General features: G+C 39.1%; 1 protein-coding gene across 4 annotated transcripts in view; it reads right to left on the bottom strand.

The window, feature by feature from the left end:
* The window catches only part of PIEZO2 (piezo type mechanosensitive ion channel component 2), a 348935-nt gene that overhangs the window by 123624 nt on the left and 198581 nt on the right, over positions 1-26730 (bottom strand). For all 4 annotated transcript variants that reach the window (XM_080684987.1, XM_080684989.1, XM_080684988.1 and 1 more), the window contains exons 5-7: positions 21949-22111; positions 10502-10712; positions 9035-9248 (exon numbers count right to left, since the gene is read on the bottom strand). In XM_080684987.1, the coding sequence (XP_080541113.1) occupies positions 9035-9248; positions 10502-10712; positions 21949-22111 (588 nt within the window). The remainder of the gene's footprint in view (positions 1-9034; positions 9249-10501; positions 10713-21948; positions 22112-26730) is intronic.

Below are 26730 nucleotides of genomic sequence, written 5' to 3'. Positions count from 1 at the left end.
TTAGACATGGGGGAGTGAGTCTAAATAAGAAAAAATATTTTATACATGTTAACATGACTATTATCACAATAAAATTAGTTACTTTTTAATAATCACCCCACATTGCCAAGCTCTGGATATGGCATTCTCCTGTTTAATATAACACTCATTCTCGCGAGGCCCTTTTTTCATCTCTATTTTGTAGATGAGGAAACACAAGCACAGGTGCTCTGTCTAGAAAGTAGCAGGGCCAACATCAAATCACTAGCTGTGGAACTCCAGAGAGTACACTTTCAAATGCTAGTTTAATCCCCTCAGTGTCACCATATGAGAGGGAGGGCCCCGTTTTATCCTCGACGGCATTTGGGAAAGGGTCCTGACCTGTTATAGCATGGTGCAGGTGAGCTGCTCTTGTAGATATAAACCCTCGAGAATGAGTCTGCACTGTCAGGTCAACCAGGCCTGTTCTAACGTCTCCACAGAGAGGAGGGCAGATTCTCTCTGAAAACGGAAAGGGAGCCTCTTCCTGGGAGATGCTCTCAACAGACAAGAGGTGAGATATCTCCACCCCAGCATTTAATCACGGCTGAAATTCTGGGGGGCCGGCATGGGAGTTTAGTTCTCTGGGTTAAAAAGACAACCTGTGCATAAGCTTGTCTACCTGGTAGGAAGCAGTGGCTGCTTTTGTAGCCATAGCACCAGGTGTCATGGTTCAGTAGGACACCCGGGTCCTGGGTCCACAACACAAGTGACTATAAGGTTGTGGAATTGCCTGAATGGACTCAATAATTCAAGTGTTCGTGTTTATTGATTTTTCATTTATCTGTAGAAAGTCAATTAATTTTTCCTTTGGCTTCCATGTTCACCTTTCAGATGAGCACAGTGAACTCTGTATGAGACCTATAGAACAAGTCACGTAATCATTAAGGAAGATTTCAAGATGAAACCAAAAGTTTGGTTATAATTATATCATCCATCTACCAACATTACAAACTGAATAACTCTATAGATTGACTGCCAGCGCCATCTTCTAAAAAAAAAAAAAAAGAAATGGTAAGGAAAGGTTTTATCCTGGTTGGCTTAATTTACATTCCTTAGCATGAAAATGACCTGCTTTACATTTATTTTTCCTCATACACTGGACTGCTTCCAGATGAAGTTCTTGCCAACTGTTCTCCATTAAAAACACCTTGGTCGTCCTGTGCTGTGTCTGTTCCTAGACCTCAGATCACTCTAATGCAAGACAAGACACACCGTAGCAGCCCTGGGCTAGGCTGCAAAGTGCACTCATTTAAATCACCTGGATCGTATAGCTATTTGAAAGCAAATTGCAGACCTATCAGAAGAACTGATTTCACTGTGTCATTTTCTAAAGGACTCACTAGCTTTCCCAAGGTAGAATAAGAAGACACATCGCATTGAGGCCTTTATTACTCCTTACACATTACTGACATTTTTAAAAATATATATGTTATTGATTTTCACAGAGAGGAGGGGAGAAGGATAGAGAGTCAGAAACATCAATGAGAGAGAATCATTGATTGGATGCCTCCTGCACAGCCCCCACTGGGGATGTGCCTGCAACCAAGGCACATGCCCTTGACCAGAATCGAACCTGGGACCCCTCAGTCTGCAGGCCGACGCTCCATCCACTGAGCCAAACCAGCCAGGGCCATTAATGACATTTTTATGACTATTATAAAAATAGTATAAATACAATAAATAATGTTGTACTTTTAATGTTTGTTTTTTTAACATTGTTCTCATTTGTCATAGAATGGTGCTGGGGTTCTAGACTTGGCTTTGCTTTTTTACATGTTTTTAACACTAAAATAAACATAAGCTTTTCTTTCACTAAACATAATGCATTTTCCTATCAACACAGTTTATTGAAATAGACATAAAAAAGATAAATAACATAGGGCCAATTTAATAGAGAACCCTACTTTCATAGAGAAAGGCCCAAGAACCTTTGGGCCATTTCCCATTTCTTCCTACCCTTTCATTTTCAAACTGTAAAATTTAAGATGATAAAGGCAACAAAACAACAAATTGAATTTGGGTAAACAAGTCCAATCCCTGCAGTAACTCCTGTGAATAAGGGGAATTTCAGGAGTTGGAATGCAAGTCTAAGATTAGAAGAGACAAAGAGTTGTTCAGTCACAACTCATCTCAAAGCTTAATGTAAAAAAAATGTTCATTAACAGAGTTGAGAAAAAAATTTATGAGTTCCAAGTGTCTACACTGTGATTAAGAAAACAGTAGGCATTTCAATCTCCTGCCATGCCCTTCATCTTGGCCTATGTCAGAACTTTTAATCTATATAATTCAAGATTAAAAAACAGAGGACCCACTTTATGTGGAGGGTTGTTTTTAGATGAGTTCACCTCAATTATTTTTGTTATCATCTTCCCAGGGACGTAAGTCAGTGCTGTCAAACTATTACAATTGGCTTTTAATTCATGTCACTAATAGTAGAAGTTTAAAGGCATTTTAAAGCTTTTTAACAATGCTTCTCACATTCATGATAATGCAGAACAAATCAGGTCCACCTGTGTGGGGTTATGCTAGGATATAGCCCGATTCCCCCTCCCGGTCTGTTGAACTGTGTCTGCCTGGCTAGTGGCCACAAGGAGCAGAGCAGCTCATACTCAGGTCTCTTCCCATGTCCTTGACAGCCCACAAGCCTCACCAGATTGTTGCTTTGTCTTGGCCTGCATGCAGGCTATTCCCAGCACAGCTCTCTCCCCACCCCGTCTGCTAGATAAGCCCTGATCTGACCCTGGTCAAGGGCAGAAACTCACCCTATAGGCTCTATCGGGTCTTCCCCATATATAGGTATTAAAGGCTATGTCCTTCCTTTCTGGTCCCTGCTATGGCACTCCCTGGATTGAGGCTCCAATGTTACAACCTGCCTCTGTCCTTGTACTCTACCCAGTACATGTTTTTCACATTTAACATAGAAAGCCCATAGAACAGAAGTTGTCCAAGACTTTATAAACACCTTTCCAGTAGGAAAACAGATCAGGACATGCACACGTATAATTGGAGGAATCTGAATACTAGCCACCACATTTAATTCTTGTTTCATGCCTTTCAAAATTTAGGGTGCACTCTGTCTTAAAAATTCCCTATAGTACAAAATTTTCTATAAAAATACAAAATGTTTAGAAGGGACTACACTTTGGATAAGCTAAGTCAAATGTTGTTTAGTTCACTATTTTTCTTTGGGAGACCTGCTAGGATAACACTTGTAATAGGACTCTATTCTGTTAAACTATATTGAATAATATATGATCCTCCAATTATAGTTATGATTCCTCCAATTATATGTGTGCATATCCTGACCTGATGTTGCCTCAGGGAGAATTAGTGATTCCCATTAATTTTTGCACATAGGAGTCACATGACCATATTTTCCAAAACAAGATTCAGAGCTCATTATTTAATAGTTATGGGAAGGTTAAGACTCTGTGTCTGAAAGTAGGATTATTCTTCCCAATTCTGAAATGCTACTATATTAAAACTATATAAAAAATAGTGACCACTCTTCTGAAGTTGATCCAGCAAAATAAAGCTTCAAAAAGAATCCCCATGACTAAATGTAAGACTGATCACATACTATTCAACATAGTTTAACTCTTCTGCTCCATCTCTAGGTTAACCTTGGTCTCCAACCCATTCCATTTACTTGTGGGTCCCTGCTCACCTTCTCCACACCCTTCCCTGGCTAAACATAATGGAAAGATTCCACCACAGGTCTGGATGGAGCTAGAAGGAAGTATATGACCTCTCGAGGTCATTGGGTTGAAAGGAGAGATCACCTAGAGAAAAGTAAAACCCTAGATCTGTGCCACACCTAGGTCTGTGATTTCAATCTATAACACCCGCCTGGTGAGGGAATCTCAAACCTATAAATTATTATAATGTTGGCCCAGGATCACTGAAACCTGGAGATGCTCCAGCAGAAGCAAGCTCCAAACAGCACTATAGGGGCTCTTTCACAACCAAGAGAACCAGGGGTTGCATTTTGCTTATCATGAGAATTACTTAAATTCAGAAATAAGCACAGCATTACTCAAGAGGGTAAAAATTAAGGACAATCTAAATCTACATGTTTAAAATCAGGGATTTACTAAATTATAATAGAGCCACACTATCAAACACTTTCAAGTCTATGAGTCACATGTTAGAAGAATATTGTATAACATAGGAAAATGCAAATGCAATACTTGAGGAAAGCAAGTTATAAAACAGCATGTGCATTATGATTCAAAGGTTGTTTTTAAAAAACACATATATGCATAAGAAAAATACTGGGAGAATATAGACCAAAGTAAACAGTATTTATTTCCAGGAGTTAGAATTACATTTAAAAAAAATTGTTTTCCTTTATATTAATGATAAACAAATCAATTCAATTTTTCTAAAAATAATGATAATTCACACCAGAGAGCCTATCTGAAAGTTTATGAGGTGATAAACAATGGCTTGAATTATTTTAAGAATTCAGCCACATCTGATGCTGAATATAGGCTGGAGTATCTATGGTTATGAAATTTATGTGACAAATGTTCATGCAAGATAATTTTTTTTTGCAATTTTTCTTCCAACTCAGAATTTGGGGTTAATAACAATGCACTAAAATCAGGCCTTATAAAAAGTTATTGTTTTAAAAGTGTAAATTCCCACGCTTTTGAGGACTAAACTGCAATATACTATTACCACCAAATTAATGGGGGAAAGAATCTGCATTTTATGTATACTTGTATATTACACTGTGTAGCTCAATCTGTCTATAACCTGCTAAGCAATCTAACTTCTAATGACTTACTCTATGAATTACAGTAATGGATCTTATAAACTATTTAAAGGGATTAGATACAAAATGTCTATAATAAGTTATAATTTTTTGTTTCTGCCAATTCAAATGAAAAATAAATGTTATTACACTATTAGGACTAAAATGATCTACACCATTGGTTGGCTAGCCTGGTCTGGTTCACCAACTTTTTGGGTATAGCTTGTGAGCTATAATTTTTTAAAAATATATTTTTATTGATTTCAGAGGGAGGAAGGGAGAGGGAGAGAGGGATAGAAACATTAACGATGAGAGAAAGTCACTGATCACATTGATTGGCTGCCTTTTGGGGATCAAGTTGGCAACCCAGGCATGTGCCCTGACTGGGAATCGAACATGATTCCTCCTGGTTCATAGGTTGACGCTCAACCGCTGAGCCATGCTGGCTGGGCAATTTTTTTTACATTTTTAAGTGGTTGGATAAAAATAAAAAGAAATTAATATTTTATGAAATGTAAAAATAATATAAAATTAAAATTTTGATGTCCACAAACAACATTTTACTGGAACATGGCCACACCCATTCTTTGACATCTTATCCATGGCTGTTTTAAGCCATGGCTGCACTACGATGGCTTCTTGAAAGAGATGCGACAGAGACCATAGGCCTGAAAAGTCATAAAACACTTACTAACTGATCTTTTACAGAAAAAATGTTTTCAAGTGATTCTAAAATTTTTTTTGTATTTTTTATCATCAGTCTCTAGATGGCAGAAAATATTCTCAAACTGGGGTCGGGGGGGGCGGCAGGGACTACTGCCCTATAGAAGAAATTTACATTTCCAATTAAATCACCCACTAAAGTCAGCCCTTCCAATAGCACAAAACATTTACTTTCATGTGTTCAATTAATAAACCAAAAATTAAACATCTAAAGAAATCAAAGGATTCATTTAGTCTAGAACTAATATCTATACTGAAATTTAGCATTTATTCACTCCTGCCTAAAATGAATATTATGTAAATCTATACCATTAAAGGGGTTTCTTTATTGAAGTACAATCTATATATATAAAAGGCTAAGTGTCCGCCCGACTGGTAGCTATGACAGGCACTGACCACCAGGGGGCAGACGCTCAATGCAGGAGCTGCCATGACACGCACTGGCTATTTAAAAATAAACGGCACCGCCCTAACAGGTTTGGCTCAGTGGATAGAGCGTCGGCCTGCGGACTGAAAGGTCCCAGGTTCAATTCCGGTCAAGGGCATGTACCTTGGTTGCGGGCACATCCCCAGTAGGAGGTGTGCAGGAGGCAGCTGATAGATGTCTCTCTCTCATCGATGTTTCTAACTCTCTATCCCTCTCTCTTCCTCTCTGTAAAAAATCAATAAAATATATTTAATAAATAAATAAATAAATAAATAAATAAATAAATAAATGGCACCATGGACCTGGCACCAACAAACCAACAGTCAGCTTTCCCCAAGTGGGATACAGGCCCCACCATCACCCCAGAGCAACACCCCACCAAATCGCAGCCAACACTGCCAAGACCCCATGGCGCAAAATGCAGCCCACAGCCCAGCCCAGCCTGGAAATAGTCACTGTGGGTACTGGGTAATGATGTCATGTAGCAAAACCCCCTTTTCTCTCTAGCAGCTAGCCTCCTTGGAGTTTCTTCAGCCCAGGAACACGACTTGCTTTATAGCCAGGTGCAAACATTTTACACTTTAACCAAATGTCTGTGAAGTGTTTTCCAGTGCCTCATCTCATTTGATCCTCACAGAAGTCCTGGAGTAGGTAGGTAGGAGACTTGGTAGAATCCTGTTTTCTTTTCATTAGCAGGAAAATGAAGATTCAGAAAGTTTAGAAATTTGATCTGACTGAAAAGAAGTAAGAAATGGTGGAACTTGAAAATGACTTCAGGTTTTCTCATTATGCAGAATATAATCAAACACTGCTATAGTTAAATATTTCACCCTTTGTTCTCCCTGTGTGATCTACAATAATAATCTGCTTTGTGTTGATATTTACTGCTGTGTTGCTGGCAATTACCTGAAAGAGAAGTTGGGGTGCTTCACTGGGCTGGAAAAAGTTTAGCTAAATCAGAAAGCAGGTCTAATTAAGCAAGTTAATTCTATATATATAAAAGGCTAAGTTGACTCATGCATGAGCGATACATATTAAGCTCTCACTGGCGCCAATCACATGCAGGTGTTTCGATCTGTCATTGTCAATTGTGAATTTGGTTGACACTCTATTATAGAGAAAGGGTGAATAGCAATATTAAAATATTTCTTCTAATTAATTTCCTTTCAATGTTCATGAATCCATGCAGTGGGACACTAGTAAACACATAAAATCATTATTTTTTAAAGTGTACCACTTGATGATATGATGTAAGTATACAGTATGAAAGGATTACCTCAATCAAGTTAATTAACATCAATCACCACCTTACATAGCTCTTTTGTGTGTGAGAATGTTTAAGATCTACTTTTTTAGCAAATTTCAGGTATACAATACAGTATTATTAACTATAGTAAACCTGCTATAACATTACATTTCCAGAGCTTAGTCATGTCATAATTGAGTTTATATTCTTTCACCAGCATATCCCTATTTCCCCCACCCCGCTGCCCTGGCAATCAACATTCGACTACCTGCTTACGTGAGTGCTTTTTCATTTAGATTCCACATATGTGATACCATACAGTATTTGTCTTTCTCTACCTGACTTATTTCACTTCAGTGCCTATAAGACTTCCCAGAGACATATCAGAGAGAAGAATTCTGGCACAGTCTTCACTTCATCCTGACATTTTCACCATTTCTCTTTCCTTTTCTTTTTTCCATAACTTTTAATTATGAACTTTTCCACACAAAAAGAAAATTTAAAATATGGCAATGAATAATCCAATGACAATGACCTAAGTTGAAATAATTCTCTCTCTCCATCTCTCCCTCCCTCCTTCCTTCCCTCCCATGTTTGTCAATAAACTAGTAGAAAGTTGCAGAAATCATGACATTTCATCCCTAAATAATTCACCATGTATCTCCAAAACAATGACATTTTCCTGTAAAGTCACAATACAATCATGCACCTAAGATTTAACAAAAATTCTATACTATCATCTAATAATCAATGAATATTGAAATATCCCCATTTAACCTCAAAACTTCTCTTCGGGGCTTGTCATTGAAGGAGGATGTAATTTAGAGTCATATTTGTGCTAAGTTTAAAGAAGACGAGATCATTTGCCTTGTAGAATCTACATTCTGGATTTTTCTGTTTTCCTGTGGAGTCATTTAAATTAATTTTCTATCTTTTATACTTTCTGCAAATTGGAGGTTAGGTCTAAAGGCTTAAGAATATGATGCTATATACCTCATATTACAACACATCTATAAGTGTAAAATGTTGAACTATCCCATTTTTGTTTGTCATTTTTTATCAATTAGTTAAGGGGTTAACCACCATTGTAAGCGTTTGATTTTTTCCTTTGTACTTAGTAAATAATTAGTGAAAATATACTTTGTCATTATTGCAAACATCCTTCATTGCAAGAACCTTTTTAAGTAACGGTTTTAGTTTGCAACTAGACACAAGTATGTCATTAAGAATTGATGAGTAGTAATTTTCTAATTCTATTATTTCTTTCCCTTTCATTAGCTATTGTTATTCTGTAAAGAGGACTTTTCCCTCATTAACTTCGAATGGCTTAGAGTTCCTCCAAAAAGTCAAAGTAAATACTGTATTCTTTATCTTTAATTTCCATTTTCACAGTAAGGAGTATGTGTATTTGTCATCTTTATTTGAAGCAAATTAGACTTCTCTCTCTCTCTCAGCATAGACTCATGTATTTTTATTTTTTAAATTTTAGAATCAATTATTGACTTCTGATTGATTGATTCTCAATATGTCCTCTACTTGGCCTTTGAGAGCTCCTTCCAGCTGGGTGCTTTAAGAAGTCATCACTATTCTTTGATATGAAATGTTTTTCCTGGATCTCTTTCCACAGCTGAGACCATGAATCTGTCTCACTTGCTACAAAGAGCAGCTTCCCTTTTTCCTGTCCCAGCAATCTGAATGGATCATCTACTACTTCCTAGACTGTGCCATTCAATAGATTTACTGCTTTCCCCATCCCTAGAAGAACCCCATCCATCAAGAAGAACCCCTGCAAATTCAAACCAAGTCATGTAAGAGGGCCACCTCCCCTTTAATGTCTTAACGAGTTTTCTTCTCTTACCTTGCATAGTAGTCATTGGGTGGAACTGCTTCTTGAAAGAATTGGAACTGGTATAAATAAAGTCCAATCAAGTGTCCCGCGGTGAAAATAGCCAGGAGAACACAGAGACAGCTGAACAGCAATGGGTCGAATGTCCGGCACCAGGACCACCAGGTGCACAGACCCAAAAATACAAAAAAGTAGACAGATGAGGTCAAAGATGGCAGCATCATACCTAAGGAAGAAGAAATACAATCATGAAACATTGCATTGAACTTACCACTCAGTGACTGCAAGTACTAGAGATTATATAAATTTCCTCCACTGGTTTTTAGGTATTAATCAGGCTTTTAAAATAATCACATTTTATTTATAAAATCAGAAGCAATGCTATTTTTATTATGAAAAAAACACACACACAAAGTGATATTTATAAATATGGGGAAATACCAGATGAGGAAGAAATTCTACCTATGGTATTTGAGCAGTGTAAACATCACATGTTCACACCAGCAGAATACAGCATATTTAATTGCCTGTTTCCATCTTTTGTTTCTCCCTAAAAATGTTCAGGAATACTGTATGTCCCTTCCAAGTTTCCCGATACCACTTTTAAAATAATAATTTACCTTATTTTTTAGTCAACTAGGATTCATAATAATATTACATTCTGTGGCAGTTAAAGATTCACTAACATGTTGTCCTACCAGAAAAAGTCTGATTTGCACTATCACCAAAAAGGGAAATGTAAAACAAGGCAATTCCTTTACAGGCATTAAAAGCCTTTCAGGGGAAATGCGGGGGGGATTTTGAAATGACTCCTCATTAAAATACTGGGCTATATATCTTGAGACATTCTATTATTTTTTCCACTTTTTTAATTTTCCCATTAAAAAACAGTTATGTTGTTTCATCTTGTAAAATTTCAACAAGGTAGTATTGGATGAACTTCCCAGTAGCTCTTGATCATGGAATGGGGTGGGGGAGACTGAGATAACATAATTATGGTATCAGCAGTCCATAGCCAAAATTTAACGGAAGTGGGTATCTGTGCTGGAAGATGGCAATGTAACTTAGGAAGAAAAACAGTAAATTCTGGAGAGTTAAATTATGATTACTGATGAATCAATGTATACAGACATGCTCTCAGAGACACCTGTACACTAAAATTATTCATTGTCCCAGGTCACCATTCACAGGCTCTGTGGAAGAATGGTTGTTTTTCTGATCTACACATAGAAAATGATGCCTCGTAACAGATATAGAAAACGATTGCTTTACAGAAACTCTCTAAAATATAAAAACTAGAACTGCACGGGAAAAATGATTTGCATGTGTGTGGTTTGTACATATGGCCTCTTACAAAAGCTCCAGCTATTATACAGGTGTCATGGAATAGAATTATTTCCCTCTTTATTTTCTCTTCCACCAATTCTTTCATGATGCGCCAGAGTTATTTGTGCTCCACCCAGGACTGGAAACTCTTACCTGATGAACCCAGTAAAATCGTCACAACTACTTTTCCAGCGGTGGTTATCATGTTGCCAATAAACTCCTTAAGCTTGGAAGCCACAAAGGCAAACCTGCGGAAGATTTTCAGTTTTGTGCTTTCTTCCATCTCGCCTTCAACACCATCTCCTTCGTCTAAATCCTCTTCATAGATCAGTGCCTCTTCTGAATCTAGTTTTTCTCCTCCAGCCTAAATAAAAAAACAAACAAAAGCAAAACAGAAAACACTGTAGTCCAGAACTCTGTCTACCCACCCAGCAGATTACATGGTTTGTAATTTATGGGTCAGTGAATGTGGTGATTTCACAAATCTGGGAAAAGATGCAGACAACCACTGACGTCCCTGCCAGGTCTCCGATAATTCCTGAGGAGCTCTACTCTTCCCTGGAGAAGTAACCAGGAAACATCACTAATCATAGGCCCCTAATAGCATGCCATCTTACCTACAGGAGCTCATTTTTTATGGGTGGAACAAGAAACTGTCTGAAACATCTTTTAATAATCTTAGCTTTCATCAATCCGCATTTGGTTCCGCAAATTTACAGACTTTGCCAGCAAGGTGATGGGAGGTTGAAGTATCCGTGGCCTTAACTGAAAGGGTGAGTTACATCTGTGGCTTAGAAAATCCTTTTTCTTCCTGAAGTTTATCTGTGTTCACTATTTTAGTATTTCCTGACCATGGGAGGATGAGTGGTCTTGGGCTACTTGGCTAAATATACAGTCACTTCCTACCTTATTCTTAGAGAATGATACACTGGTTCAATTCTGGACAACTCAGCATGCAGTACAATCATTAGAGATTTAGGGAAGAAACACATGTACAGAACATAAATATATTTCCATGCATTATTTTAAACTAGGTATATGAGGATCTTTTTGTTTGTTTTATTTGTAAAGACTGCATAAGAATTTTTTTTTTGGCAAATTAGAATCTTTCCCTAGAAAGGTTAGGATTTTCGTAGAGGAATTATAATATAAACCATCACTTTAAGACAAAAGGAGGCTGTTTCAGACTTTTGAAACTGTTTGCATGTGCCCCTGGGCTGACAGACTTCCTGTTCTTAGCCAGATTGGCTTTAGACGCTGGCTGCAGAGCCAGCAGGCTTTTCAGGCCCAGTTCACACATCTATTTAAGGCTTAAAGAGGAGAGCCTGGCCTCTCCATTTTCCCATTTTAAAGGTCTTTCTTTGATACACTCAGTTTAGATATTTACATAATGTTCACTAATGGTATCTGGACCTCTAACTATGTCCGAATTCACTGGCACTAGGCACAGGAAGGCTGGTACAAAGTTCAAGTGCTGAGTGGACTTGAGGACTGAGAGATCCTCTGTTTACCTAGGAGAGTACAGACCACTTGCATCTTAAGTTGGTTGCTAATGTACCCCATCACACACATGTGCGCACGCGCATACACACACACACACACACACACACACACACACACATTTAATTCTAGGCCAATTCAAGTTTATACACCCAAATTTGGTTCTATCATATTCCATCATGACACATTTGTATTTTTTCCTGAAGGAAAAGTAATTTCTCATGCTTATTCATTAAGATGTTTTTATCTGTTCAAGGTCTATTGTGTGCTAGTATCTCTAGTGAAAGATGGATCAATAAACATGTAAATAAGTAAAAAATAAACAAGCTAAATATCTCACAGTGATAAATGCTAATAAGAGAATTAAAATAGGGTGATGTGATTGTGAGTGACAGGGTGGCTATTTTAGATTCTAAGGTTGGGGGAGTCACATTTAAGCTAAGATCTGAATGTCACAAAGTCACAAGCCAGGTGAGAAACCCTAGGTAAGAGCATTCGAGACAGAGGAAAGATCTGGTCAAGGTCCATGGTGTGTTCAGAAAGAAGGCATATGTCCCCCGACCTACTTCTTCCCACCTCCTTATCCTTCCAATTGTCAGCTGATGACCCTACTTCCTACTTCACAGAGAGGAGAGGGGTGAGCTCCGGCCAGTTCATCAGCCCACCCATCTAAACCCACCAGCAATTCTACTTCTGGGTATTTATCTGAAGAAAATAAGAACACTAATTCAAAAAGACATATGCACTCCTATGTTCACTGTAGCATTATTTATAACTAGAGGCCCAGTGCACGAATTCGTGCACTGGTGGGGTCTGGCTGGTCTGGCCCCAATTGGTGGATCAGGGCTGCCAAACCTGTTGGGAGGAGGAGATGGTGGGAAGTTGGCCGGCTGGCCCACCCCGATTGAGGCCCAATCAGGGCCTGGCCAGTTGGGGGGAGGGGACACGGGTGATTGGCCAGCAGGCCCTGCCCCCTATTGGGGTGAGGGGGCCGATTGGGGGCAGGGCCGGCCATGGGGAGTGGCTGTGGGCAGTGGGGCTGTGAACAGTGGGTGGGCTGGCCCTGCCCTGAAATGGGATAGGGTGGGCCAATCAGGAGCAAAGCTGGCTGGGGGAGGGGCCCCGGGCTGATGGGGTGGTGGGGGCTAATTGGGGTGGTGGGGGCAGGCTGGCCCACTGCCCACAGCCCCTCCCCAAGGCCGGCCCCTCCCGCAAATGGGGTGGGGGTGGCAATCAGAGGCTAGTGGCCTGTGGGAGGGGCTGCAGGTGGTTGGCCGGCTGGCCAGCCCTGCCCCTGATCAGGGTGGGAAGGGCAATCAGGGGCGGGGCCAGGCAGGGGGAGGGGCTGCAGGAGGTTGGCTGGCTGGTTTGCTGGCTGCAGTGGGAGTCATAGCGACCGGTAGTTCCAGTCGTTCTGGCTTTCCAGTCTCTGGCTTTTTATTTATATATAGATAGCCAAGATATGGAAGCTACCTAATGTCAATCGATAGATGATAAAGAAACCAATAGGTGATAGGTAGATAATATTCCATATACACCCAATGGAATACTACACAGCAATAAAAAAGAATGAAATCTTGCCATTTGTGACAACATGGATGGATCTAGAGGGTATTATGTTAGGTGAAATAAGTCAGGCAAAAAAAAAAAAATATCATATGGTTTCACTTATATGTGGAATCTAAAACAACACACATAAAACCAACAAACAAAGTAAAAATAGACTGATAGAAACAGAGACCAAAGGGATGGTTACCAGAAGGCAATTGGTGGGGGAGGGTGAACAGGTGAATGGGACTAGAGTTAATAATATTGTGATAAGTTTGCTTGGTGACAGGTGATTACTAGAATTAGTGGGGTGATAACACTGTAAGGTATAAAAATGTCGAATCACTATGTTGTACACTGAAACTACTGTAACCAATATAGTATTATATACCAACTATACTTAAAAATAAAAATAAAGCCCATCTGTGGAGCAGACACTCAGATCCCTCCCTCCTGTGGCTATGGATGAGCCATGCATGCTGGGACACGAAAGACGACAGCCCCAGCCAGCCTCCCCTCTCCCTTGCATCACCATGTGCTCCCTTTCTCCTGGATCACACCATCAGCAAATCGATATGCCTCAGCAGCTCACCTTAGAAAAACACATTCCTGCCAACCCACATCTGCCTTACAAAGACACACTCTCTAAGACTTAGCTCCTCCCCCCACACTTACTTTCTCTTGAACCCACCTTAGCAAGATTTAGTTACCAACCACTTCACCTAATGAGGGATTTGATGATCTATTTCACAAGGCAATTCCAAGGGAGACCACAGCCAGGAGGTTACTGCTGTGGTAGAGGAGAGTGGAGTTATGGAGCTGAAGAGAGTTTTTGCAGTGTCTTTGCAGTGTGTCTTGGAGTTCCAGTCAGCAGGACTAGCTGGAAAGCTAATGTAGAGGGAGGAGGGATAGAGAAAATCAAAGACAGCTCCAATAGTCTTGTCTTTATTGACAAGAAGGGGATAATAACGAAGTGGAGTGGGTTGGGGAAATTCAACTCTGAGACGCCTTTCAGCAGTCCTGTTGGAGATGTCAGTGGACAGCTAGTATAGCAATCTGGAGTGCTGGCGAGGGCAAAGCAGGAGGCATTTATTGGAGGTTCACTGGCATGTGGATGGTTTTACAGTTAGAGGTCTGATGAGATTACAGAGGTGCTGCCCCACCCTGGAACCAGTCTGTCCATCCAACCTTAACCTCATCTCTTTGCCGAGAAACATCACCTGCAGGAAATCATGTGTGTGGGGGAACTCGGAATCCACAGCTCGTTGCCTTGGGCCATGCTGTTCCCCTCTCAGCTCTAAGGCCCCAGCTCACATGCCAGTTCTTCCTCCCACCTGCTTGTCTTTCCCAAGCAGAGTTAAGGGGGAAAAAGGGGTCAATCCAGTGACACCGTTGCTATGGCAGCCACACCACCATCCACTCATAAAGGATCTGCTCACGGGGCTCCTGCTGCTTAATATTCCCTCATAGCAGGTGAGCAATGCATTAAAAATCCTCCTTGATGAAGGAAATGTGGCCAAAACCTTCAGTCACTGCACTTGAAAAAGGAGACACAGAGAGAGAACATAGCCAGAGCTGCCTGGGTCACAGCTAGAAACACACTCATAACTTTCAGAATAAATGACTTATTATTCAATTATAGAAGTGCTACGGATGTAGATTAAATCGAGTAAAAATCTCTGGTCAAGAACTTTGTGAGGTTAAACAAATGCATTTCCCCGACCTCTCTTAGGTGGGACTAGGGCCCCTGCGATTTTTATAAACATACCGCTGTATTTGAGGTTTTTCGACATTTTTGTACCAAAGTCCCTTAGGCCCTCCATTGGAAATGCTTTCTAAAGCTTTCAAGCTGACAGAGAGCCGAAAGTGAGCTGTGTTTGACTCTGTGAGCCCCTGCTGTCCAAGCTGGGGCCAGAACTGCCATTAGTCACATCATCTGGCTTATTAACAGGCAGGCTTTCTTCCCCTAAATGATTCCTTGGGTGCAGCATAAACACTGCCGCTCAGGCAGAGCACTGGCTTGCTCCCACATATTTACTAACAAGCCGCCATGCTGGTCACGGTTGTAATCCGTCCCTGCATTTGAGTACAACTTGATTCTGGCCTTGAAGCTGAGGAGTAGCTATAAATACTGATTTAGTGCCCCCGGTTCCTATGCTGTCTTAGAAATTAAAGACCAGCAGAACCCTTTACAGTTTAAAAAGCCACATAAAATATTACATATCATTATTGTCCATGTTTAAATCTAAAACTTTGCTCAAGAAATGTAAATCCTTTAACAAGCCTTCTTTAAAAGTAACTGACTTCAAAATGCACCCACATCTCTTCCACATCTTTTTTGTTTGTTTGTTTGTTTGTATTGATTAATCTTCACCTGAGGATTTTTTCCATTGATTTTTAGAGAGGATAGAAGGGGGGCAGGGGAAGAGAGAGAGAGAGAGAGATCCATGTGAGAGCGACACATTGATTGGTTGCTTCCTGAGAACTAAACCTGCAACCCAGGTATGTGCCCTTGACCAGGTATCAAACCCATGACCCTCCGGTGCACAGGCCAATGCTCTAACCACTGAGCAACTACGGTCAGTGCACACCCACATCTCTTATGATTGCGCCTCTTATATCATGAGAGGAAGCTCTAAGTGGTGTGGATTCAGTTGCGTGCAGCTCAGATTCCTCTCTGAACGGGATCAGCCTAAACACATAGCAGCCCCTGCATCTCATCTCACTGTTGCCTCCCCTGATACCCCATCCCCAACAGTCATTAGTGGTCATTTCCACTCACATTTGGAAGATGCAATAAATTACTTTTGGTCGAACCCAAACATCCGTATTTCTTTACCTCCAAGCACTAAAAGGTTCAACCCAGGTTGTAACAAATACTAAGGATCACCTAGGAATCTTTACGAGGGTAGATTCCCAAGCTTCATCCAAATTTCCTAAATCAGAAATTCTGGGAGTAAATCCAGGGCCTTCAGGAATATAGAGCTGCCATGGGTGTCTCTGAAGCAACCGGCCCAGAGTTCACACACTGGCTGACATCTGCCACCACAGGGCCACTGATTCCACGTTCAGCTGACGAGGCAAAATCTGAACTACTTGGTTTGACTCATATCCAAGACAGACTCCCTTAATTGGCAAATATACTGAAGTGATTTATCTATGGAGCCTCCTTTAGGTTTCAGATGTTAGATGAGAGCTTTTCATGCAGCTGAGTCCATTTTCCTCTTCTGCGTGGTTAAAACCAGGTGACTGAGGACATTTCAATTAAAGTTTATCAAAGTCACAAATAATGAGTCAAAAGAACTGGGAGGAAAAGGGAGTATTCTTCTAAAGTATATTTTTCAGGAGTTGTTTATTCATTGTTTATATTAAAAGTCAACAATTTATCTTACCAGAATGGGCTCATCTCAACAGAAGAGCCCAAGGCAGAAAAAGGCAAGTGTTGTGACTGACTGTGGGAGATAAATACCATCCCCAGTGTCCCTGGGGGAGCAAGCAATCGGAGAGAGAAAGGCACTTGTTTCTGTGGTGTCATGCATGTTATGTAAGTCTTATGTGGTAGCATTGTACAGATAAAGCAAATATTTTATTCTCTGTTACACTTGTTTTAGGAAAATTCTTTATCCAAACTTTAAAGAACTGTTTAAATAGTCCCCTGCTTCATTTGGAAAAGTGAGTATGCAGATGTATGCTTTCTACCACCTTCTATGGAGTAATGAAAGTTTAATGAAGGACAGGTAAAGGCAAGCTGAGTTAGCAGACAGTAACTAGTTAGGTTAGCCAGGAGGACAGGATCTAGGGAGCTTTAAAAAAAATTGTCCTACTACCACCTCGCACTTTCTCCTACCTCCCAGAGATGCTGATTTATTAGGTTTAGGATGTGCCCTGCCTCAGAACCTTTACACAACTTCCAGGTCAGTTTATTAATGATAGCCATTCTGACAGGAATGGGGTGATATCTCATTGTGGTGTTAGTTTGCATTTCTCTGATATGAGTGACCTTGAGCATTTTTTCATATGTCTATTGGCCATCTGTATGTCCTCTTGAAGAAGTGTCTATTCAGGTCCTTTGCCCATTTTTTAATTGGGTTGTTTTTTTTTTGTTTTTTTTTTTGTTGTTTTTTTGGTGTTGAATTATGTGAGTTCTTTATAAATATTGGCCATTAACCTCTCATCAGATGTACCATTGGCAAATCTGCTCTCCCACTCAGTGGGGTGTCTTTTCATTTTGTTGATGGTTTCTTATGCTGTGCAAAAAAGTTTTTAGTTTTATGTAGTTGACATTTGTTTTTTTCTTTTGCTTCCCTTGCCTGAGGTGATATATCAGAAAAAATATTGCTACGAGAAATGTCTGAGATTTTATTGCCTATGTTTTCTTCTAGGATAAATCAACAAACAACAAGTGTTGGTAAGGATGTGGAGAAAAGGGAACCCTTGTGCACTGTTGGTGGGAATGCAGATTGGTGCAGCCACTATGGAAAACATTATGGAGGTTCCTCAAACAATAAAAAATGGAACTGCATTATACTCAACAATTCCACTTTTGTGTATATATCCAAAGAAACCCAAAACACTAATTTGAAAGAATATATGCACCCATGTATTCATTGCAGCTTTATTTACAACTAGAGGCCCAGTGCATGAAATTCGTGCAAGAGTAGGCCTTCCTTCACCCAGCTGCCGGCACCAGCTTCCTTCTGGCACCTGGGACCCGGGCTTCCCTCACAATCCCGGCTTCATCTGGAAGGTCATCCGGAAGGTCATCCGGAAGGATGTCTGGTCTAATTAGCATATTACGCTTTTATTATTATAGATAGCCAAGATATGGAAGCAGCCCAAGTGTCCATCAATAGACAAGTGGATAAAATGTGGTGGTACATATATGCAAGGAAACATTACTTGGCCATAAAAGAATGAAATCATACCATTTTGACAGCATGGATAGACCTAGAGGGTCCTATGCTACATGAAATAAGTCAGACAGAGAAAGACAAATACTATGTGATTTCACTCTAAAGAATAAAATAAATGAATAAGCAAAATAGAAAAAGACTCACAGATACAGAGAACAGAATAATGGTTGCTAGAGGGATGAGGGGTTAGGAATCAGGTGAAAAAGGTGAAGGGATTAAGAAGTACTAACTGAGAGTCACAAAATAGTCATGGGAATGTCAAGTACAGCATAGAGAAGATAGTTGGTAATATTGTATCAACTATATATGTGCCAGGTGGGAGATTGCTCTGCAGAGTATGTGGTTGTCTAACCACTGTGCTGTGCACTTGAAACTAATACAAAGTAGTGTTGACTGTAAACTGTAATTTAAAAATAAAATTTAAAATAATAATAACATCCCTGTGCTTCCGTGTGACAATGCTACCTCTGATTGGCTGTCACATTGGTGAGTTCCCAGGTGTGCATTATCAGAAGAAAGGGTGAGTGGGAATCCATGCTCTCACCTGGTGTCCAGTGTGACGTAGACATTGTGGGCTATAAAGTTAGTCATGGACCCAAGCCGAACTAGTCTCTCCAATAAATACTCATAATGACACTCACACTGTGATAATGAAGCTTTCTTGAAGACGGTGGGCCAATGATTTCCTGCAACTAAAAATGCTCCTTTATTTAAATTAATGGCATCTAAAATCACTAGAATTAAAAGCTGTACCCCAATTATGAATGGGTTTAACCCAGAGAAGACAGACCAACTGTGCTGCCTTTTGGGGGACATGTGACAGTGATTCTTGCCCAGTTTCTGAGAATGATCCTGAGAAGCAGCAATAGTAATGGAGTGCAAGGTTGGCAGGGTGCAATGGGGCAGCCATCCAGCTTCTTATCATTCTGAATAGTTCCATGTTTCAGATGATTATGTCTGTGTTGACAAAAAACAGGATCTAGAAAATTTAAAGCCGGTGACTTTGGGCTAAATCTCAGGGGAGAGCTGAGCAAATGCCAAATGCCTAATTAGAAGGAGACAATAAAAAGGTCAATTTCTTCCATTCTTTGTTTCTTTAAAAAAAAAATAGTAACTTGAATCTCAAAGCTAAAACTTGGAAGCACTGCCCATCTGGTCATTGGATGTGGCAGAATGCAGGTGCCACAGTTGCCTAATGAATGTTGGGTATTAGAAAGGCTGGTGCAGTTTTTGAGATTCAGAACGAATTTCCAGATGATATTAGCAGGACCTAAATGTTGCATTCCTGAAGTTTTAACAGGTGGTGGATGACTTATACTGGAATATTCTTTTGTCCTTCATATTTGATTTGTTAGACTATTTAAAAGATTCTTCTTTAAGCAGATCAAGTCATGACTAAAATTCCGATTTAAATAGACATCTATAAATTATCTTAACATTATATTAAAATACCACTTGATTCATAAAGAAGGCTGAAATATCATTAAATAGCTACATAAAGTTAGAAGTATAGAAATAAACAATATTAGTATCAGTTTGGTGACATTACATAGTGTTTCATTGCACAGGGAACCCTCTTCTACACCATTTACTTTTTATAACCTAACTCATTTTTTTTAAAGATTTAGGAATAGGAATCTTTCTCCCAGTTCTGATTTTTAGATGTGCTTATGAATTAAAATGAAAAACCAACAAGACCACAGAGGTGTCGAGGAAACAGAGCCTCCGATGGCAATGAGGAGCTGGTTCCCTTTCTGAGGCCTGCTCTCTGTCCAATGCAAGAGCAAATCAGGCTCCCACCCGCTGCCAGTCTCTACCTCACCGGGGTTTTCCAGGGGGTCCTTGGGTTTGTGATGCCCTTTGAAACAGCAAATTTAAGATCCTCATCAAGTCCATGAAGATTAGGGGAGATTTAAGAGTCCTCTCCAGGGATTAATTGCTACTTTAAAACAATGCCGGATTTGAAAAGGAATTCTCCCAGGCACCAGTGGATTAATCTTGCCATTTCTCTACTGAGATAAATGAAAGAAGAAGCAATGCCAGCAAACACTATTCTGTCAAAGGATCCTCCAAAAACCAAACAGTCCAGAGTACAAACGCCAAGATTTATAAGCAGCAGGAAGTATGTTGGGCCCTTCAGAATAAAATAAATTCCCCTGTGTATTTTGGCCGTGTTCTTCTATTCTTTTCAGACTCAAGACAGATTGTTCACATGCAAGAAAAAATTTCCTTGTGGGTTTATCTCAGAAGATTCACACTCCAGCCTGCTCCTCCTGGGCTACCTGGTAGGCTGAAATATGCTAAGAAAATACAAGTTAATATCTAAATTAAGCCAAAACCAATTTAACTGAGAGGATATCAACCTCATAATAATGACAGTATTTTCAAAGCCCCAAATAAGTAATGTTTAGAATACCCATCCCTCTTATTATCATTAAATAATATGATTAATAATAGATGGGGCACAGATACTTAAACAAATTTCAAGTGGGAGAGAGGTACCATAAGTCTGTCTTTGAGAATTGGCTGTAACTAGGACAGAAACTTGATTTTAAAATTGGTCTTTGTAATGGCTTTGAGTCCCTTCTTCATCAAATGCATGAACTTAACTGTAACCTAACATCCATCCTTCTGTTGGTCAATGTAGGTTTTCCCTGTCCTCTGGCAAAAGAGCATCTGACCCTGGAGACGGAAGTTCTTTCTATAAGACGTTTTGTAAATTATTCATGCTTGTCTGCTACAAATGGCACAAAAAGGATTATTTTTTTGAGTGGGTTGGCCTCAACTCATACCATACAACTTCACTTTCTATTGTCCTAAGAGGACCCTGGGTTTGACATTTTAAAAACTGCTCTACTGCCTCTCAAATTGGAGAAGAGCAAAACGAGGAGCAAGTAGCATTTTATTAAGAAACCCAAAGGAGCAGACACTGGTTGGGGGGCAGTGTAAGAAGTTACCTGATAAGCATCATTCGCCAAGGAGTGAAATCTGACATGTTCCCTGATTCAGTAGCTACTCCTGAAACCCTTCTCCATAAAAACCATAGCTAAAAGTTACCATATATGGTACTCAGTGTGTTTTTTTTTTTACCTTTAAAAAATTCTTATACTTTTCCAAATGTATATATTTTTTCTCTGGAGTACTTTAAAATAACTTGACCAAAGCACTCTTAGTTTACATAACTTTTCCCCGAAGAGCACAGGTACACAGATCGAAAAGCTTCCCTTAGAGGTGAAATTAATTGTTTTTCTCCTAAAACTACCAGGTGTTACTACTTCTCTAAATATTTTGCAATAACTAAGGTACCTAGACCAATGGGCCATAATACTATGAATGTAAAAGGTTAACCAACTGAGCTAATATTAGATGAGAGTTTGGGGGAGTGAAAAGGACACTGGGTCAAGCCCTGGCCATAGGGGATGAATGCCTCAAGAAGGGTGACATTTTCATTCCATACACTTGTCTCCTCATAGACAAGGTGTTGATGAGAATGCATACCCATCAGGACCACACAGATTTAAGCCAAGCACAGTAAAGCGTACAGCACTATGCACACATAGCTGTGACTATTACGCTTCCACAACTATTAAAGGTCAAGGCCCTCAGAAATCAAAGGAAGATTTATGAAGTCAGATTTACCAGTTCTTCATTTTCAAACTCCAGGTTATACTGTGCTGCTTCTTCCGTCACTGGTTTCTGAACGATGTTTCTGCAGATGAGCCAGATGGTCAAACTAGCGATGAACATCCCAATATCAGGCACAAACACTCTGATCCCATTGCCAGCGTCAGCTCCTTTTAAGCTGTGGAAGGAAAGAAAAGGGGGAGGAAATTTAGTTACTTTTATATTTCCATGGTTAAATTAGCATAAAGTATGTTTGAATCTTCTTAATGATTTAAAACAAAAGATACCCAGTTTCTGCTCCGAAGGTACCAAAAAGTTTTTCATTGACCTCAGAGTCTTATGTACTCTAAGATTTAGGAAGGTTCCACGGTTTCTCTGGAGTTTCAGAACTATTATAAAGACCCCTAAATCAATGCTCACTCTCAAAACAAGCTAATAAACTATATCATTAAATAAACAACATGTCCGGTCCAGATATAGGTGCTTGCACTCTAGCTGAAGCAGTTAAAAACTAGGCATGTACTAGTGGCTAAGAGAGCTTTTACTTTAGACATAAATCAAAGCCCAGAAGGGAAAAAGTAGAGAAAATGCTAATATAATCCTTGAATTCAGGAATCTCTTCATTATTTATAATACTTAGTTGATTTTTTCCATATTATTCCAAGAAAGGGAAATCTAGTATGTTTTTTCTTTTAGTCTTGAGAATTAACAATGAACTTCAAATTAGAAATTTGGGTTCAAGTGTCAGTATGACATCGACTAGCTGCATTCCACTGGAGAATTTCTCAGAGTCATATGTTCTTCCTCTGTGCCAAAGAGATAACACTATTTGCCTTCTTTATCTCATTTGAGTCCAATGAAAGGGAATCAATGTTATCAGAAATAAAACTTGTTTAGAGACAGGAAGCAAAAGATAGGAATATATATCATGTAAATATATATGTTTTTTCATATACTCTTTATGTAATTAAATACATACTATGTTAAAGTCATGTTCATTTACATTGCATATGTTATACTAGAGGCCTGGTGCATGGATTTGTGCACTGGCGGGGTCCCTCAGCTTGGCAATCCGGGACCCTCGGGGGATGTTGGACTGCTGGTTTCTGCCCAATCCCCGCAGGCTAGGCTGAGGGACCCCACTGGTGCATGAATTTGTGCACCGGGCCTCTAGTATGCATATAAGATCTTTGGTTAATCTCTTCCCACCCTCCCCTCCCCACCTTCCCTCTGAGACTCATCAGTCTGTTCCATGTTTCTATGCCTGTGTATTGAGCATCTGCCCTATGGTGGTCAGTGCGCATCATAGCTACCGGTCGAATGGTCAAACAGCCGATTGGTCGAATGGTCGCTTAAGCTTTTATATATAGAGATATTGTGATAAAAACATAAAATGATAACAAATAGAAAGACTGCCCCCTGCCTAGAAATAACCATTAGTAACATGTTGGTAAATTTAAAAAGTCATAATAATAGCTACCACTATGGAGCAATTGCTTTATGCTAAGAGCTTGACACATATTATTTAACCAACTAACCACTAGGTAGAGTTAGGCATTATTATTTAACCTCCTTTAGATATAAAAAAATTAGGCTTCAAATGGCAAACTAATTCCCCTAATGTCATAGAAATAGAGAGTATTCTAATCTAGGATATTCCAGGAAAAAAATCCTCAAACCAATCTAATTTCCCTTTAAAAAAAAAAATGGTCCAAAAAGGGCATACCCTGCATAAGCTTTATCTTGACAAATGGCTCTAACCTTTTCTGAACAGAGAAACATGAAAATAATAAGAGACCCCCTTACCTCCATAAATAAAACAAATATGGCTGTGTCAGAGGTTTTTTTAAAATGGCAAATTCCTTTCCTTTGGGACAAGTGAGTTTGATTAAGAACACTTCATCTAAACTAAATGTATAATGACATCGATGGTTGATTTTATCATAGGAAAAAAATGTAGATTCTTTGTATACTTATAATGTATGCCTAACATGATCAAACAGCACAAATGAGAACTAATTTCATTAGAATGAGAAGGAAGGGGGTCAGGATGGATTTGGTGGAATAGGTTATTATAGCTCTTTCATGGAAAACAAACTGACCATGGCATTTTATGGAAAGTACCATTTAAGTGAGTTGAGGGGGAAGGAGTTCTTAAAGAAAAGCTAACAAGAGCTCCAGCAGTGGAGTCAGCTGATTCCTGCACAACAGAGATATAGGAAGCCAGCGCAGAGCCTTAAGCCTGTCCCATCTGTGGACTGCATTAAGCTCCCAATTTGCAAACAGTCCCTTTGAGACAATAGTCTTAGCTCTGTGCGCCTGGGTTCTAAAAGAGACATTTCATAGCACACATAGGAGGGAGTAAATAAAGGCAGTTTGTGAAAGCAATCACTCCACCTGCTGTGAGAAAATTCAGCTATTGGATCCAGGATTGGGCTGAGATCCCAATATAGAATGGAATCCTTCAGCGACAGAGGTGCAAACCCATTAACTACTACTCTTGGCTTGCTGAGTTAACAAAGCAGTGCACTCATAATACTACCATTGCAGAAACAATAAGACTGAGGAATCTATTGAAGAGCATGTATAATGAATGGGTCATAGTCTAATTGATACATTATTTGGGGACCATTTTATCAACAAAATTTCCTTCTTCATTGTTTAGACCAGTGCCTACTAAAGTACATTAATCTGAATGCTAGTCCTCAGAAATGCTGTTAATTAAAACAAAACAAAAGTTAAAAAATAGTCTTAGGTCCAAAAAATGTTAGAAAATCACAATGCATATTACTATAGTAAAGTACTTGAGAGGTTCTGTAGTAAAACAATATATTTGTGTTTAAGCCTCTGTTTCCCAAATTTATTTGACTAAAACCATTTCTTCAAAATTGTATGTAATATTTATTATATTCTGCTGAGCTAATGTTCGTGGCACAGAGTTTAAAAAATGTTGGGTTAGAATCTGCTCATGGGTCTAGATATTTGGTCAAAATGAATAGATAATATGGAAACTATACTAACATGTAGCTAATCCCTATATATTTGCTTTTTAATAGGCCTCTAATAATTTTAGAAGTCAATGACATCTCATTCAGTTCCTTCACCCAATCACCCAAATAGCTACCCATTCATTCAGTTCATGCTGGGAGCCACATGGGGTCTGTGCTTGGGAGAGGAGTTATGGCTGAAGGGGTAGATTTGAGAGTTTTCTTCTCACATATGTTGGCTCATTCAATAGAGTAAAATAGTGTTCAGAGACAGTGTATGGCATAGGTAATATATGTGTGAGGCTCTCTAAAGTAATTATAAGTATACATTACAGGCATTGAACAATAAATTAAATTTTACTTTTAGTAAGTTCTGCATTTGGGACTAAGCTAAACAGGTATTGCATAAAGTCCTGTTTTAAAATAAATTAATAATATCTATGTTTACATTTTCCATAAAATGTTATCCTAGATCAGTGGTTGGCAAACTGTGGCTCGCGAGCCACATGCGGCTCGTGAGCCGCGGTTTGCCGCTCTGTTGAATAATGAGTTTGCCGACCACTGTCCTAGATAGTGCTGTTTTCTGGGCATATTAAATTACATTTTTTTCATATATAAAAGTATGTACTAAACTGCTTAAAACATCATGTTCTCTTAAATAGGCAAACATTTCCTTTCCAATTTGTTATCGTCATTGATCTTATTTAGCCAGAGTGATTATACTTGAAAGAGAGTTGAGAAAGCTGGAAATTGGGAATAACCTACATATCCATCAAGTGGAGAATAAATAGATTAAATTAGGATAGATCCATAAGATAAAATAAATACTATAAATCAACAAACTTGTATAAATTGTGTGACCTATGTATCTTACAAACATAATATTGAGAAAAATAAAGAAAGGAAAAAAGTAGTAAACATTCAGAATGTTAATCACTTAAGGATTCAGGCATAAAGAACTAAATGAACACAACAACTATTTCTGCGCAAGGGTGAAGGATACAGTCAACTGTATTGGTAATGTTGAAGTTCTTACACTGGTTGAAAGTTGATTGGTAGATACAAAAGTATATCTTTCATACTTCATATTTTTCATAGTCAGAACAGTCATACTACTTTCTTGTGTAGAGCATATTTGAAGAACTTTAAGTCAATTATTTAGCCTGGGAAAAATGATAATTGATGCCATAATAGTCATGCTTATATTTGGCCTGATTGACTCATAAATTAAATTACAATTTTTCTGTCCAAGTCCAGTGAAGAAGTAAGACAGGTATGTATATTCATGAGCAAATTATTTTCCTAAGTTTGTTCCTCATGGACAAAATGACTTCTAAGGGTCTTCCCAAGTCTAAAATTTTATTATGACTAGGAAAATCCACAACAAGAAGGCAGTGAGAGTGAGATAGGATCAGGAAAGATGAAAAATGTCACAGTTTCAGGAAATGCTGACAATAAGCATCCAGGTACAAACACTACCAAGATCATTTAAGAAGTTCAAAAAGAATACTCCCATTGTGCCACTCTTTGGGGGAAACAAGTCCTTTGTTTCAGAATTGGTAGGAAGGTCAACTTCAATTGAATTTCAATACAATGATTAAAATATCAAATGAGCATTATTGAATGAATACAAAGTATTAGAATGTGTGTACCTAGTTCTCTGGTGGCCTCTGAAGCTCATGCTCTGAGAGTGGGTCTACGTTTGCTTTTGTTTTTCTTAAGCAGAGGCCCAGTTCGCTGATTCAGCTTCACCAGTCACCCAGACTTAACAAATCATTTTAAGGGCAGACAAATCAAGTGAATGTATATC

The sequence above is a fragment of the Plecotus auritus genome (assembly GCF_963455305.1).
Source record: "Plecotus auritus genome assembly, chromosome: 8".
Classification (NCBI taxonomy): domain Eukaryota; kingdom Metazoa; phylum Chordata; class Mammalia; order Chiroptera; family Vespertilionidae; genus Plecotus; species Plecotus auritus.
Note: the sequence above shows the minus strand (reverse complement) of the source record. Positions and strands in the feature narration are given on the sequence as shown.